At 40.3% G+C, this 18,019-nt stretch overlaps 1 protein-coding gene across 1 annotated transcript in view; it reads right to left on the bottom strand.

The window, feature by feature from the left end:
- Positions 1-18,019, bottom strand: part of LOC121373517 — a 38,209-nt gene that overhangs the window by 4,579 nt on the left and 15,611 nt on the right. The window contains exons 5-13 of the mRNA XM_041500189.1: positions 15,434-16,493; positions 11,751-11,815; positions 10,472-10,761; positions 8,970-9,162; positions 7,285-7,678; positions 6,453-6,579; positions 4,225-4,335; positions 3,088-3,177; positions 1,404-1,492 (exon numbers count right to left, since the gene is read on the bottom strand). Coding sequence (XP_041356123.1) covers positions 1,404-1,492; positions 3,088-3,177; positions 4,225-4,335; positions 6,453-6,579; positions 7,285-7,678; positions 8,970-9,162; positions 10,472-10,761; positions 11,751-11,815; positions 15,434-16,493 — 2,419 coding nt within the window. The remainder of the gene's footprint in view (positions 1-1,403; positions 1,493-3,087; positions 3,178-4,224; positions 4,336-6,452; positions 6,580-7,284; positions 7,679-8,969; positions 9,163-10,471; positions 10,762-11,750; positions 11,816-15,433; positions 16,494-18,019) is intronic.

Below are 18,019 nucleotides of genomic sequence, written 5' to 3'. Positions count from 1 at the left end.
GCTAGTAATATTCAATGTTGGACTAGTAAATAACTACTGTTGCCATGCCAGACAGGGCTTCTAGATTATGGTAGCCCCACTCCCATGGCTAGTGATATTTAATGTTGGGCTAGTAAATAACTACTATTACCATGCCAGACAGGGCTTCTAGATTATGGTAGCCCTACTCCCATGGCTAGTGATATTCAATGTTGGGCTAGTAAATAACTACTATTGCCATGCCCGACAGGACTTCTAGATTATGGTAGCCCCACTCCCATGGCTAGTGATATTTAATGTTGGGCTAGTAAATAACTACTGTTGCCATGCCAGACAGGGCTTCTAGATTATGGTAGCCCCACTCCCATGGCTAGTAATATTCAATGTTGGACTAGTAAATAACTACTATTACCATGCCAGACAGGGCTTCTAGATTATGGTAGCTCCACTCCCATGGCTAGTAATATTCAATGTTGGGCTAGTAAATAACTACTATTGCCATGCCAGACAGGGCTTCTAGATTATGGTAGCCCCACTCCCATGGCTAGTAATATTCAATGTTGGACTAGTATATAACTACTACTGCCATGCCCGACGGCTAACAGGGCTTCTAGATTATGGTAGCCCCACTCCCATGGCTAGTAATATTCAACGTTGGGCTAGTAAATAACTATTACCGCCATGCCCGACGGCTAGTAAAAATCAAAGTTGTCAAATGCTGCATTTAAGTCGTATTTTGTAAATGTGAATATCTTGTCCCCACACCCAAACCCCAATGTTAGTGTTTTAAAGATCTATCTCCCTCTTTAGGTGTCATATCTGATTATTACTATTATTGAGTAAAATTGTAATTGTGGGGTTTTGGTGGGGACAGGATATTCATACTTACAAAATAGACTTAACTGCAACATTTGACCAAAATAAATTTCACTAGCAGTCAGACATGGCAATAGTAGTTACTTACAAGCCCAACACTGAATACACTAGCCATGGGAGTGGGGCTACAATAATCTAGAAGCCCTGTAAAAATACTACCACCCCTCACCCTTAAAGTGAATGAGAAAAAATTAGGGGTCAAGATGCTCATTTCAGTGGTAATGGGTAGTGTCTATGACAACCGTAGTTCCGCACAAAATTTGAGTACTTTTTTTTTTTAAATTACCCCATACATGTTTCAAGCACAAGGCTACTTGACACAGTGATACTAGATGAAATAAAATTGCATACATTTTTTGCCCAGATGAAACTAATTCTTTTTACAACCAACACACTCACATTTATCACCAATCACAGGACTTGTGGAATTAACTGCTCTATCAAAAGTTTGGTGCACGCCGAACTCTGACCCAGCCGGAAGTTATTTGGTGTAGTATTACCCATAGTGATTTTTAGGACATCTGTAGCTGGTGACAACTAAAACGTACCTGACATCTTCTCCGTCTTCGAACTCGCAGAGACAAATTGTACATTTCTCCATGTGATACGGGTCATCAACATCAGTACACCGCTTCGTCTACACAGAGAGGAAGGAAGAAACATTTTATTTAACATCACACTCGAACACGTTTTAATTAGTTATATAAAATGAATATTCCAAACAATAAAATATATTTTATGATCATGTTTGGTCCGTAAAGTTTTGATTTCATTTCAACTTATTTCCGTGCTTATATCCAATTAAGGTTCAAGCACGCTGTCCTGGGCACACACCTCAGCTATCTGTCTAGGACAGAGTGTTAGTGGTTAAGTTTTAAGTTTGCTAAGCATCAGTGATGGAGAAGAGGGTGTAGTGGTCTTACACCTACCCACCATGTCATTAAAACTCGCTCTGGGTAGGAGCCAGTACCGGGCTGTGAACCCTGTACCTACCAGCCTTTTGTCCGATGGCCTAACTACGACACCACTGAGGCCAATCAGTTTTGATTTGGTCCAGGAGAATTTGTAGCTTGCCTGACATTTTTTCCAGCTGGGATTTTAGCCAATTTCAACCCTGTACATATTATACTGTAGATCATAATATTAATGCGAAAAATGTGAGTTCGCATTGATATTATGCATTTATTTCTCTGTTTACCGGCCTCGGTGGCGTCGTGGCAGGCCATCGGTCTACAGGCTGGTAGGTACTGGGTTCGGATCCCAGTCGAGGCATGGGATTTTTAATCCAGATACCGACTCCAAACCCTGAGTGAGTGCTCCGCAAGGCTCAATGGGTAGGTGTAAACCACTTGCACCGACCAGTGATCCGTAATTGGTTCAACAAAGGCCATGGTTTGTGCTATCCTGCCTGTGGGAAGTGCAAATAAAAGATCCCTTGCTGCCTGTCGTAAAAAGAGTAGCCTATGTGGCGACAGCAGGTTTCCTCTAAAAACAGTGTCAGAATGACCATATGTTTGACGTCCAATAGCCGATGATAAGATAAAAAATCAATGTGCTCTAGCGGCGTCGTTAAATAAAACAAACTTTACTTTTATTTCTCTGTTTTGTCCAGCAAAAACACTAGGGACTAGACAGGTTAATCGATGTGTACACTGACATGTTAGCAAGTTTATCTCATTGAAGACACCTGCAACTTAAGATTTAACTGAAAAATGCACAGACATAATATTTCATATGGAGGCCACTCGCATTAATTTCATATCGCGTTTCAGTCTGCCCACCGCCACTCACATTAATTTAGGGAAAGAAAGAAAGAAATGTTTTATTTAACGACGCACTCAACCCATTTTATTTACGGTTATATGGCATCAGACATATAGTTAAGGACCACACAGATATATCGAGAGAGAAACCCGCTGTCGCCACTTCATCTGCTACTCTTTTTGATTAGCAGCAAGGGATCTTTTATATGCATTATCCCATAGACAGGGTAGTACATACCACAACCTTTAATGTACCAGTTGTGGTGCACTGGCTGGAGCGAGAATAGGGACTAAACAGGTTAACTGATGTGTACACTGACATGTTAGCGAGTTGATCTCATTGAAGACGCCTGTAACTTAAGTTTTAACTGAAAAATACACAGACGTAATATTTCACAAGGAGGCCACTCGCATTAATTTAGGGATGTGTTATTTTTGAGGACCTACATTAGTTCTGAACACGTCTCACCTTCTTGTACTTGTGGGGAAGAGTGTTTTGCTCTATCACCACCTGACTGGCCCCGATGTTCCCGTTGCCTCCTCTTCCGTCAAAATTGAACTGTGAAAACATAAAAACAAACACACGCTGAATACATGGGCTACCATGGAACATTGCTTATTTCGGGAACACGTTAAACAAACACCGTCTCGTCTCTTTGAAATGGTTATGAACATGTTCCCAGCACCAGAACAGTTTCGAAGGAAATAAATGGTTGATTTAACGACGCATTCAACACATTTTATTTATGGTTATATGGCGTCAGACATATGGTTAAGGACCACACAGATATTGAGAGAGGAAACCTGCTGTTGCAACTTCATGGGCTACTCTTTTCGATTTGCAGCAAGGGATCTTTTATATGCACCATCCCACAGACAGGGTAGTACATACCACGGCCTTTGATATACCAGTCGTGATGCACTGGCTGGAGCGAGAAATAGTCTAGTGGGGCCCATTGATGGGAATCGATCCCACACCGACCGCGCATCAAGCGAGTGCTGTACCACTGGGCTACGCCTCGTCCCTACGCTAAACGAACACATTCTCCTCTTTCATGGCAAGGATTACACCAAAAAGGAAAACGTGTCGCTCGGGTGCTAGAAAAATCTGTCTGACCCGAGGGCTAGACGATTTCTACATAAGCATTGACGTCCTAACTCATGCTTTACAACAACTGACGTCGTAACTCATGGTTTTCAAAATAATTTTCGAAATTTCACGTTGTATCATTATTTAAAAACATATTTAAACAAATTAATATTTTCAACTTTATAGTTATTGTTAAGCTGTTACATTTTTATGTTTTTATGTGGACTATATTTTTTCGCGTATGATTAAATGGGTTTGTTGGTGAAATGTTTACGAATCGTTCTACAATAAACAAACCGTAGCTTGCAAAATTAATGTTTTGTTACTGTAATTAAATGGGCAAGAAAAAGAATCAATCACTGTTGTGAGGTATACATAAGGCAATTCCAACCCGAGGTAAACCTCGGCCCTCACAAAAAACATTTTGTCCCTCGGGATGTAATTGCCTTATCCAAACCTCACAACGGTGACAGATTCTATTAATATGCAATACTGAATAGTTCAGAAATAACATACCTCAACTATTGGACCGTGATACACCATTCCACCGAGCCTCATTTGCATATTTCGTGGCAACCGTTGAAACGACGGAAATACGGGGAAAGGAGGCATGTCTGGCATTGGGGGCTGCAAGAAACATTGTTAATAAATCAAACATTCTGACTGGTTGTTACTTTTTTCAGTTTAATAATTAAATAATAAAAAAATAAAAACCTAGAGGATTAATGCACCAAGTTCGAGAACAATTCAATCAAAACTATAGAAGAAGATAAGTCTTGAGAGAAAAATACTGATGGATGGACGGATAGAAAAATACTGGCCATATCATTATTAGCAAAACTCTGCTAATAAACGTCAAAGTGAAGATACAAATCAGTTTATCATTTCTCCCATCAGTTTTTCACTTTTTCTGCTGAAATTAATATTTTCTTTTCTTAAGTAATAATAATAATATGTAGAGAGACACTTAGTATGACGTCAATTCGGACGTACATGTGTATATCTATTATTTCATTTTTACTTTTCTCCTTTCAATCTTCTTTTTATTTCCACTTTTGTCACTGCTTCTTCTTTTTATATATTAGTACGTATATTATTTGTAGATTAACATTTAGTAATGATTGTTTACTAAGTACTTTGCAGTGTTCGAGATTAACGGTATCCCGATATACGTGGGATACCAGAATTTAATTTTGGATACCAGACTTCAATAACCCAGTATCCCACCAGGATACCATATAATGTTCTTGGTTTTATTAATCCTGCATTTTCATTCAGGCCATCCCATTGGCTGTTAAGATGTTCGGACCAGTCTACTAACCGTAGGGAATATGCACTAGTTTTGAGGACAGGTGATGTTGAAAAGAAATAGTTTTTTTTAATCCTGCGTTTTTATTTTTCGCTGAAACAATGAAAGTCGTCATTTACTGGTGACACAAGTAACAGTATTTTCAAGTTTGTACCCAGTCTAATGCTATGCCATAATAATATCTGCCCCAACTCATACCCAGTCTAATGCTACACTGGAGCAATAGCGGCTTAGCAACAGACTGGGAACCGCTAAGTCGCTATTGTTTCTGTTGGATGTTTCCTCCCTTCAAATTTTATTTGAGATATTGTTTCCACATATGCAGAAAATTGATACATAGAGGTTATTACCCTCATGTATTTCGGTATCGTCAATATCATATATTAGGAATAAAAATTGTATTATGCTCGCCAGAGGCTCGCATAATACATTATTTTTATTCCTAATATATGATATTGACGATACCGAAATACACGAGGGTAATAATCTCTTTATCATATAAGCTCAAGCTTAATACGTGTTTTTATAAACTGTACACGGAACTTTAATTCCAGTCCGCCATTACTAGATGTAAGAATATGTTGCATGGTGTATTTTTGAATGGAAATGACGTCAAACACGAATGACATCATTTTGGATGTCCTTGCATCAAAATAAAGTTATGCCTAATGTTTTTTGTTTTCTGAACGCTGGACAGCTTTCAGTGTCAAATTGTCATTGAAATGTTTTTATTTGATGACTGTGAATGCATACATCAATCATGGAGTGTCACCCAAGTACGTTTGCTTAAATGTCAATAAACCTTGTGCCGAGACCTCAACTAATTTACATCTAATTTGCAAAGTTATCAAATTCTTAATGTATGTTATCTTAAAAATATCACATATTTTGATTGCACTGAAAATGTAAGATATTATATGATAAAGATAGGTTTATCATTAGTAATGTCAGAAACACTTATAGATTACTGCTAAATATTAATTTATGTCAGCATTACTAAAAAATAGATGCAGCAAATCTTTTTGCCAATTCTGTTTGATTGCGAATTTCGTGATTTCCGTGATTTCGATTGCAGCTTAGCAATAGACTGGGAACAAGAACAGTGTCGTCCAAGTTTGTTACGATGTTATTTATGAATTTTATTTAAGTGGGATACCAAATTTTCAGGTAGGATACCAGATTTGAAATGTTAGTATCCAACTGAAATACTGCCCAAAATTTTTAATCTCAACTACTTCTTTGTGAGGTAGTGAATTCAGGCCCCAACCCTGACACTATCATAACATATTTCTGGGGCAATAAACTATTTTTAAAAATAATAAATAAATAAATAAATAAATATAAATATATTAAATTTAAAAAAATAAAATAAAAATTATTAATGAATTGATAATACAAACAAGACATTATAAAATGCACAGTACAAATGACTTACCATTAGGAATGACGGCATATGTAGAGGTGGCCACGGGTGGATGCGTGACGCAGGGTTCAGGTGGTAGTGGTGCAGGTGATGGTGTAGATGCTGCTGAGGCTGACCGGGCATCGCCTGGCTCACAGAGCTGAGACAGAGAGAGAGAGAAAAACGATAATGAAATGAAATGGTTATTTAATGACGCACTCAACACATTTTATTTACAGTTATATGGCATCGGACATATGGTAAAGGACCACACAGATACTGAGGGAGGAAATCCGCTGTCGCCACTTCTTAAGCTACTCTTTTCGATTAGCAGCAAGGGATATTTTATATGCACCATCCCAATAGACAGGATAGCACATACCATGGCCTTTGATGTACCAGTCGTGGTGAAAAAAAAAATAATAATAATTTTATGGTAAAATTATTAACCTGTGAGATACGCCAGAGCTAGTTCAGGCTGGTCAGAATATTTCACCAAATTATTTATTAATCATTAAAAAGAATGGAAGTTTAGAAACCCAGCTATTTTCTAACAAAATTTCAATTATTACATAAAATTATTTCGGCAAATTATCTATTAAACATCAAAAACTGTAGAAACACAGTTTTTTTATAACAAAATTTCAATTATTACATACAATTATTTCACCAAATCAAACCTAAATGTGTTTCAAACTCTCAACTGGCAAATTTGGAAAGTACTAATTTCCTTGTATTTCCAACACTGTATTTCCAACACAAGTGTTATTTCATGTACAAATACAAATACCGATTAACACAGACTCGGTTGATATTTTCCATATTAAAAAACACTTGTGACGAATCCTTTATATATGTAACTTACTTAGGATTGCACTGTCCCATCTCACTACGCGGGGTCACCGACTGTGGTCCGGGGTTGCCCGCCCCGCACGTTCCTCCTCCTCTTCCCTGCGAGTGCATGGCCATGAGATCCGGCACCGACTGGGCATGTACGGGGGGAACCACCGGGATCGGACTGTGTGTGGCGGCCATAGAGTCGCGGGGCTGGTACACGCCCATGCTTCCCGGGTCGCCATGGTGACAGGACAGGTCCGGGTGCATCAGCCTCTGATGCGGGTGTGGGTGGGGTTGGGGCATGGTCATGGGGATGTTGTGAGGAACGGAGAACGGGGCGGGGTGGTAGTGGTGGTGGTGGATGTGCGCTCGTAGAGGCTGGGCCGTCGGCCGGTGAATGTGAGCAAGATGGTTACACGAGCCTGGAAGAGAACGACAGATGGAATTAAATTAGTGGACGAATAACACTGAAGTAATTACCAGGGTCTATATTTCCGAAGCAATCTTACTCTGGTAAATCGTAAAAAGCATTGTAAGGTACGACATCACTATAGCGTATGCTGTAGTGACATCACAACCTCCAATGGTTTTACGATTTCGTAGCTCTAATGTAACTATGAAAATCCTTAGCCAGGAATTTATCCAAAGGTACACCACAAAACTGTTCACTTTACTTAAGTAATCATACAATGTCAGAAAAATAAAGAGGAATAATGATTGATTACAGGATAAAGATAATAACCAGTTGATGTGAATGTGAGCAAGATGGTTACACGAGCCTGGAAGAGAACGACAGAGTGAATTAGTGGACGAATAACACTGATGTAATTACCAGGGTCCATATTTTTTAAGCAATCTCAGTCTATGAAATCATAAAACAATCGTAAGCTATGACATCACTGTGGCAAATGAATGAATGAATGAATGAAGAACACTGAAAGAAGGATCTGCCAGACTATGAATGAATGAATGAATGAATGAAGAACACTGAAAGGAGGATCTGCCAGACCATGAATGAATGAATGAAGAACACTGAAAGGAGGATCTGCCAGACCATGAATGAATGAATGAATGAATGAATGAATGAATGAATGAATGAATGAATGAATGAATGAATGAATGAATGAATGAATGAACAAATGAGTGGATAGAAAAAGAAATTGAAAGATAGAATCTGCCACATCATGGAATGAATGAATCAACAAATGAATCAGTGAATCAACAAACAAATGAGTGGAGAAAGTTGAAAGAAGGGTCTGCCAGATAAAGAATGAATGAACGAACGAACGAACGAACGAACGAACGAACGAACAAACAAATGAGTGGACAAAATAAGAAACTGAAAGATAGGATGTCATATTGAGAAATGAATGAATGAATAAATGAACAAATTAATGAATAAATTAATGAACAAAGAAACAAATGAATGAATGGAGAAAGTTGAAAGGAGGATCTGCCAGCTAATGAATAAATGAATGAACAAACCAACAAAAAAACCCAACAACGAATGAACGAACAAGCGAACAAATGAGTTGACAGAAAAGAAATTGAAAAATTGGATCTGCCAGATAGTGCCATATTTTATTTATGGTTGTATGGCGTCAGACCAGATAGTGGAATGAACAAATGAACGAATGAATGAATGAATGAAGGCAGCGGGATGACATTTTTTCTTTCTTTAAATATATAAAAACCCTCAACAACTATACTTACTAACACACGGACTGTTGTGCATCCGATGTGAGTGCGGGTGGTTGTGGGTTGCGTGGCTGTGACTGCTGTGCATGTGGGCTGCGTGCAGGTTATTGCTGTGGGTGTGGGGTGTCGACGTGTGCAGGCGACACGATGCCTGGTCGTGGTGGAACGAGCAGCCGAACGGGTCATTACAGTCCACAACTGGGGGGTGCTGTGGAAAGAAAACCAGTCTGTTAGAAATATGTTAGTTTACCGCTAACCTAAGCTAAAAACTAAGCTAAAACCAGTCTGTTAGAAATTTGTTACTTTACCACTAAGCTAAGCTAAAACTAGTCGGTTTGAAATGTTACTTTACCGCTAAACTAAGCTAAAACCAGTCTGTTAGAAATCTATTACTTTACTGCTTACCTAAGCTAAAACCAGTCTGTTAGAAATCTATTACTTTACTGCTTACCTAAGCTAAAACCAGTCTGTTAGAAATCTGTCACTTTACCGCTAACCTAAGCTAAAACCAGTCAGTTAGGAATATGTTATTTTATCGCTAACCTAAAACCAGTCTTTTAGAAATATGTTACTTTACCGGTAACCTAAGCTAAAACCAATCGGTTAGAAATCTGTCACTTTACCACTAACACCAGTCAGTTAGAAATATGTTACTTTACCACTAACCTAAAACCAGTCCGCTAGAAATCTGTTACTTTACCACTAAGCTAAGCTAAAACCAGTCAGTTAGAAATCTGTTACTTTACCGCTAACCTAAGCTAAAACCAGTCAGTTAGAAATATGTTACTTTACCGCTAACCTAAAACCAGTCTTTTAGAAATATGTTACTTTACTGGTAACCTAAGCTAAAACCAGTCAGTTAGAAATATGTTACTTTACCGCTAACCTAAAACCAGTCTTTTAGAAATATGTAACTTTACTGGTAACCTAAGCTAAAACCAATCGGTTAGAAATCTGTCACTTTACCGCTAACCTAAGCTAAAACCAGTCTATTAGAAATATGTTACTTAAATGCTAACCTAAGCTAAAAACAGTCCCATTAGAAATATGTTACTTTATTTGTAACCTAAGCAAAAATCAATTTTTAACTGACTAGAAATATCATTAATCTTGAGTTTAAAAATAAAATGTTCCCTGATTAGAAATATGTTATTTTATTTCTAACCTAAGCAAAAACCCTTCTATTAGAAATCACTTCATTGACTGCTAACCTAAGCTAAATCCAGTCTATTAGAAATCTGTTACTTAACGTCTGACCTAATTTAAAACCAGTCTATTAGAAATCTGTTGTTTCATGTCTAACCTAAGCTAAAACCAGTCTATTAGAAATCTGTCGTTTCACCTCTAACCTAAGCTAAAACCAGTCTATCAGAAATCTGCTGTTTCATGTCTTAACTTAAGCTAAAATCGGTCTATTAGAAACAGCAGCAACACAGTCCTCATCAAAACATTACAAAATTTCTGTAGCTAACAAACTGTTAATTTCGAGCCCTGCTACAAAGTAGTAGCATACTTACCCCACCACACGTGTAGCTGTGATCAGTACAGAAGGAGTGCCGTCCGCACGTGTGAGCCGGCGTCGGCTGGTGAAGTGGTTGAGAGTGGGCCGGCGGTGGCAGAGGGTGAAAGTGGTGGTGCCCGGCGAACGGCCGGGGGAGGTTGCCCGGGCCCGGGGCCGGGGAGGGGATCGGCATGGGCACGTGAAGACGAGTCTGCGAGTGGGTGGGCACCACGTGGGTGTCCGACAGGGAGGACGACGTTGTGACTGTCGTCGTTCTTGTTGGCTGAGAGTTTCTTAGAATGTGCTCTGAAAATAAAGACAAATAAATATTATTAAAGGAAGGAAATGGTTTTATTTAACCTTTAGACTACTGGATTAATTTTTAACAAAAACCACGTTGAGTGGGTACAAGTTTATAATTTTTACTCACATATATTCACTTAAATGTTTTATAAATAAATGAAATAAAGTTCATATATGAATCGGTAAGTATTATTTTCGTGTCTTTTTTTTGTAATTTTTATTATTTTAGATCGGCTAATGGTGATTAAAATAAGGCAAAAAATCGAAAAAGTTGCGTTTACTTACGGGCATTTGTGGCCAGCTGTCCAGTATTTATGTCCATTATTCCCGATAACAGTGGTTTTCTGACCAGAACTTTTTTTAAAAAACCGAACTAAGATTCATATTGCAATATTTGGTAATTTTCGTTGTTGGTAAAACGATCAAATTTATTATCAAATTAGCTGTCACAATCAGCTATCGATCCCTGAAAATGACCGCAACGTGCCACCATTGTTGTCAAGCGAAAATACTTGCCGAAAACCACTTTTTGAACTCAAAATTTCAAGGTATTTTCAATTGAAAAAATCAAAACAAAAGCCACTATTTTGAAAAAAAATCTTTTTTCTTTAATTATATTTCCGTTTCCGTTGAGTGTCGTGTGCAAAACGGCGGGAAATATGAATTGGGGAATGCACTGTATACAGTGTACAGTATATCGACTGACGTGACGTCGGGCGAGATATCTCGCCTGCAGTAGTCAGAAGGTTAACGACGCACTCCACGCATTTTATTTACGGTTATATGGCATCAGACATATGGTTAAGGACCACACAGATATTGAGAGAGGAAACCCGCTGTCGCCACTTCAGGAACTACTCTTTTCGATTAGCAGCAAGGGATCTTTTATATGCACCATTCCACAGAAAGGGTAGTACACTGGCTGGAACGAGAAATAGTGCAATGGGCCCACTGATGGGGATCGATGCCAATCATGAACCTGAAGTCCTTACCATCGTCCGACTCTGTAAGATCAACAACCACGGTTGCTCGCCCAGACGGTTCCATTCTTCTAGGCCTAAAAATAAAGAAGACAATTACAATGATGTAGGCTAGAAAGGAAGGGAATGGCTCAAAATCCATATTGCAGACTCAAAATCCATATTGCAGGCTCAAACTCCATATTGCAGGCTCAAACTCCATATTGCAGACTCAAAATGTTCTATCATACAAAAGCGCAGCGATTTCTTTGACTGGTCATCAGTCTCATATCGCGGTACACTGTCTACTGGTAAGCAACAGCCATTAAGAAAATGGTTTAGTGGAGGTGCAATAATTAAAAAACCCTGAAAATAAAGGGAAATGGGGTTTTTTTTTAATAAAAAACATTTTTATGGATTTATTTTACGATAAAATACTTTTTTTTAAAGCGGAATTCCGCAAAAAGCAGAAGAATCACATGCCTGATATTGTGGATTGCATAACAATTTTTGCTTTTAAAGGGACATTCCTGAGTTTGCTGCATTGTAAGATGTTTCCGACTAATAAAATACTTCTACGATTATACTTATATATTAAATATATTTTCTTGTTTAGAATATCAGTGTCTGTATATTCAATGTGTTTCTGATCGTCTTAATACTTGTAAAAAGCCCAAACTGGATTTTATCTTCAAATAATATTGTACGTACGAAAAAAACTATATTTTAGAAAATAAGATGAAAAGTATTGATCACACTACCTCTGTTATGTAATATTTGACTGCCTCCCCCCAAGCACTCTCGTAAAGCAGTGATCACACTACCTCTGTTATGTAATATTTGACTGACCCCCCCCCCTACAAGCACTCTCGTAAAGCATTGATCACACTACCTCTGTTATGTAATATTTGACTGACCCCCCCCCCCAAGCACTCTCGTAAAGCATTGATCACACTACCTCTGTTATGTAATATTTGACTGACCCCCCCCACAAGCACTCTCGTAAAGCATTGATCACACTACCTGTTATGTAATATTTGACTGCCCCCCCAGCCCCCACAAGCACTCTCGTAAAGCATTGATCCCACTACCTCTGTTATGTAATATTTGACGCCCCCCCACCCCAAGCACTCTCGTAAAGCATTGATCCCACTACCTCTTATGTAATATTTGACTGCCCCCCCCACCCCAAGCACTCGTAAAGCATTGATCACGCTACTTCTGTTATGTAATATTTGACGGCCCCCCCCAACCCCAAGCACTCTCGTAAAGCATTGATCACACTACCTCTGTTATGTAATATTTGACTGCCCCCCCCAAGCACTCTCGTAAAGCATTGATCACACTACCTCTGTTATGTAATATTTGACTGCCCCCCCCCCCACAAGCACTCTCGTAAAGCATTGATCACACTACCTGTTATGTAATATCTGAATGCCCCCCCCCCCCAAGCACTCTCGTAAAGCATTGATCACACTACCTCTGTTATGTAATATTTGACTGGCCCCCAAGCACTCTCGTAAAGCATTGATCACACTACCTCTGTTATGTAATATTTGACGCCCCCCCCCCCCCACCCCAAGCACTCTCGTAAAGCATTGATCACACTACCCAGGGCTTCTAGAATTTGTATAAAAATCCACTAGCCATGGAATCAGTGATTTTAAAAATTTACTAGCCACAATCGAAAATTAACAAGCCCTACTTTAAGTAAATACAATTTGACCGATAGTAATAATCGGATATATTATATGTTACCTAAAGACGGAGATAAGAGTTTACAAACCCTTAGATTGGGGTGGGTGGGTGTGGACAGGATATTCACATTTACAAAATAAGACTTAAATAATCAGCATTTGACAAAAAAACATTCACTAGCAGTCGGGCATCGCGATAGTAGTTATTTACTAGCCCAACATTGAATATCAGTAGCCATGGGAATGGGGCTACCATAATCTAGAAGGAAATGTTTTATTTAACAACACATTCAACATATTTTATTTACGGTTATATGGCATCAGACATATGGTTAAGGACCACACAGATATAGAGAGGGGAAACCCGCTGTCGCCACTTCATAGGCTACTCTTTTTCGATTAGCAGCAAAGGATCTTTTACATGCACCATCCCACAGATAGGATAGTACATACCACGGCCTTTGTTACACCAGTTTGGAGCATTGGCTGGAACAAGAAATAGCCCAATGGGCCCACCGACAGAGATCAATCCTGAACCATAATCTAGAAGGCCTGATTTAATGCAAGAAATTTAGAAGCAATTTTACAAAATAGTCTTAAAATTACTCTTTATGTAATGCTGTTAACTACACCCACTCACCCCTGCTACATAATGTTTGGACCTACACCCACTCACCCCTGCTACATAATGGTTGGACCTACACCCACCCACCCCTGCTACATAATGGTTGGTCCTACACCCACCCACCCCTGCTACATAATGGTTGGACCTACACCCACCCACCCCTGCTACATAATGGTTGGTCCTACACCCACCCACCCCTGCTACATAATGGTTGGACCTACACCCACCCACCCCTGCTACATAATGGTTGGACCTACACCCACCCACCCCTGCTACATAATGGTTGGTCCTAAACCCACCCACCCCTGCTACATAATGGTTGGTCCTACACCCACCCACCCCTGCTACATAATGGTTGGACCTACACCCACCCACCCCTGCTACATAATGGTTGGTCCTACACCCACCCACCCCTGCTACATAATGGTTGGACCTACACCCACCCACCCCTGCTACATAATGGTTGGTCCTACACCCACCCACCCCTGCTACATAATGGTTGGTCCTACACCCACCCACCCCTGCTACATAATGGTTGGTCCTACACCCACCCACCCGCAATTTTTGAAGCTCAATAGACAATTTGGCGAAATGTTTTTCTCACCTAGAGCTAGACCAGTAGGTTCAATTCTGAACAGTGTTTCTGCCAGAAAGAAAATTTTGGGTATGACGCTATGGAATTGAATGCAACCAGTCAACAGGGGGGTATGGGCCTCCCCCACAAAAGAAAGCGAGTTACATTTAGGTTTAAGGTCAAGAAAATCATACAATAATGTTAAGAGTCATTAATTTTATCAAAATGTTAACTTAAAAAAATAAAAATTTAGGTATGGCGCCATACCCTTTTCACCCTCTGGCAGAAACCCTGCAGAAAGATAATCCGTATTTCCAAAAAGCACTGCTTTAATGTCGAAACCTCTGTTATAAAAGAACATGGTTGGGCGAATATGATCATACAAAGGACAACAGAACAGAAAGTGGACTGTATCTTCAAAAGGATGGCCACAACGACAATAAGAATTATCATAAATGCGTCTTAAAAATCTGTGGGCATTTAGATCACTGCAATCTAAACGGAGTCTACAATGTATTATTTGGTTTGAGCGTGATCCAAAATCTAAAAAGTATTTATGTGGTGTTTGTTTTAGTGGAAATATTGCCTTGTTAAATTTGTTAAAAGAGTTTCAATTTCTAATATTAATATCGAGGGCATTCCAATCCCGAACAGCTGACGGCAAAAATGATTTCTTACACAGTTCTGTTCTAGCATGAATGTTTCTCAATTCATCAGCATTTCGAAGCGGATAATTCCTCACTGTCATTACTGATGGGGCACTAATGTTGATAAATAATTAGGAGTCATACCCCTAATCATTTTATAAAAAGTACACTACCTCTGTTCAATTTTCACCACTTCCACATCACTGTCATCCGAGGCCGACAGATGGACGTCCGGAACTATCGGCGACGTGGCTCTCAGCATGCTCGACCGATCTTCACTCTTGTATCTATGGTAACCCGTCGGATCGCTTTCATCGATGGCACCCACCTGACTGAACGGCGGGTCTCTCTCCGGAAACTGGGTTGCCGTTTCCCGGGAAACCTGAGACACGGCAACGTTACTGTTACAGTGCCGTTTTAATGGCCCCCACTTCCGTTTCCTCTGATCGGCCATGGCTCTCTGACAATCGCCCCCCGGCGTAATCCCGGTCTGCGAGATAACGGGCGAAGGAGCTACCCCCGACGGCGAAACTGTGACACTGTCGGGACTCCCCGACTTCGACGCCGACGAAACAAAAGCGTTTTTGTGCGTCACCTTCGAGATGTGACACTCTTCGTTCGGTGGAAGCTGACGGTGAGCATTCTCTGAGCTTGGCAATGACATAACATCCACGTCGGAATCGCCCTCGCTGATACTCCCCAACTCCGACAAACTGATATTCTGTCTCGCCGATCCCGAACTTCCCGTGTTCGGTCTGTCGCTATGTAAATTGAAAATATCGAACTTCTTCTTCCGGTTCTTCCTGTCTTTATACCGCTTCAGATTCTCTGGTGTCGGCAGATTGAACAATGAGTATGGATTCAGCGGTTCGTACAAACCATCATTCGCCGAAGGCGGCTGGAAAACCTCGTCCGATCCCGAGTCGTCCATGGTGGTGTCGCCGCAGTCGTAGAGCGGGAGGTGCCGGTGAACGGAATGGCCGACGCCGGTCGCCGACTTCTCCATGAGGCAGTGCGGGGGGGAGTGCGAGGCCAGGGGCATGCTGGTCCACACCTCACATGGGCTGTCTTCGCCCGAGGAGTACACATTGACGGCGGGCAACTGGTGGGTGTCCCGGTTCGTCCACAGCGGGTGGCCAGCAGGTGCCTCGTCCGTCAGCTGTGACAGGTGACCCATGTAGCTGCGGAAGTCGTCCGTGAGGCTTGCGTCCAGCGAAGATCGCCGAGTCAGACCTGAAGGAAATATAAAGGACACCAAGTTAGGAGCATGTACATGTGTGTGGTGTATATGTGCATGTTTTGTGTATGTGTGCATGAGCGCATTTTTTGTAGACGTGTGTGTGTATGCAGGGCTTCTAGAATTTGATAAAAATCCACTAGCCATGGGATCAGTGATTTTAAAAATGTACTAGCCATGATTAAAAATTCACTAGCCCTACTTTAAATAAATACAATTTTACTAATAGTAATAACCAGATATGTCACCTAAAGAGGGAGATAGAGCTTAAAAATCCTTAGATTGGGGTGGAATGAGGGGGTAGGAGAATCATATTTACAAAATAGTGATTTCCCTAGAAATTAGGCAAGGCATGGTAGACCAGACTTTTGGGGCATTTTCACCATTTTCGGGGCACTTGTTTTTCATTAAAAATACACAAAAATTAATTGAAATAAACATGAATGTAATTTATGTGCTTGCGTTAATAAATGAATGGCAAAAGATATAAAATGCATATTTTATTAATTAATAATACCTTTTTGATGTTTTATAAAGGCAATTTTAGAATTAATTAGTGAAAAAGGCTTGTTTAATATCAAGGCAGCATGGTGCTGATTAAGGCAAAATGGTGCTAGACTATTGAAGCATGGTGCTGCACCATGCTAAAACAAGCTAGGGAAAACACTATGTTTTGTGTATGTGCATGAGCGAGTTTTCTGTAGAAGTGTGTGTGTGTGTGTGTGTGTTTTTGTGTGTTTGCATGTCTGTATTTTGTGTGGGAATGTGTGCACGTCTGGGGTTTTTATGTGTATGAATGAACGTGTGTGAGTGCATGTATGTGTACATGTGCATGAGTTGTGTATGTGTGCATTAGAGCTGAAACGAATACACTAAGTAACGAATACGACATGTATCATGAATATAGGGTCTCGAATACTAATAAATATTCATGAATACGAATAATTATGTGAGCTCCATGGTCTAGTGGATAAGCTGCTGGACAATCAAGCTGACGACAGTGGTTCAAATCCCGTCAAAGCTGGCTAACACATTCATTCATCTTTCTCATCTATCACCCTCTGCCTATCATTCTCATTATCTTAATATAAAAAACTTTCCAATTTCTCCCACGAGTTCAATGTGTTTCGACATGTCAGTTTCCTCCGACTCTGTCTTCTGAGCTGTCCACACCATCGCCTACCTGTCTCAACTTCCTCCTCTCTGTGTATTTCCCAGCACCCACCTGGCATCCTCGTCCTCTGCGGCTAATAAAGCTGGTCTGACCCACGGCACTAACTAACGACCGCTGGTAGTAGGGGAGCATAGTAGGTGGTTACAAGTGCCTCTTAACAATGCCAGAAGTAACTACTGAACACTCCCCGAAGTGGTCAGACTAAGCCCACAGCTAAAAGCTGATGGGGAACAGGTGTGTGGCACCGATAGCCACAAGAGACAAGCACCTGTCGCGGTTGGAGAGACAAGGACTGGGATGTGGAGGTGGACAGCGAAAGAAGTTGAAAGATAGGAGTTGCCAGATCGG

This window comes from Gigantopelta aegis, chromosome 5 (genome assembly GCF_016097555.1).
Source record: "Gigantopelta aegis isolate Gae_Host chromosome 5, Gae_host_genome, whole genome shotgun sequence".
NCBI lineage: Eukaryota > Metazoa > Mollusca > Gastropoda > Neomphalida > Peltospiridae > Gigantopelta > Gigantopelta aegis.
This window is presented reverse-complemented; position numbering and strand designations above follow the sequence as displayed.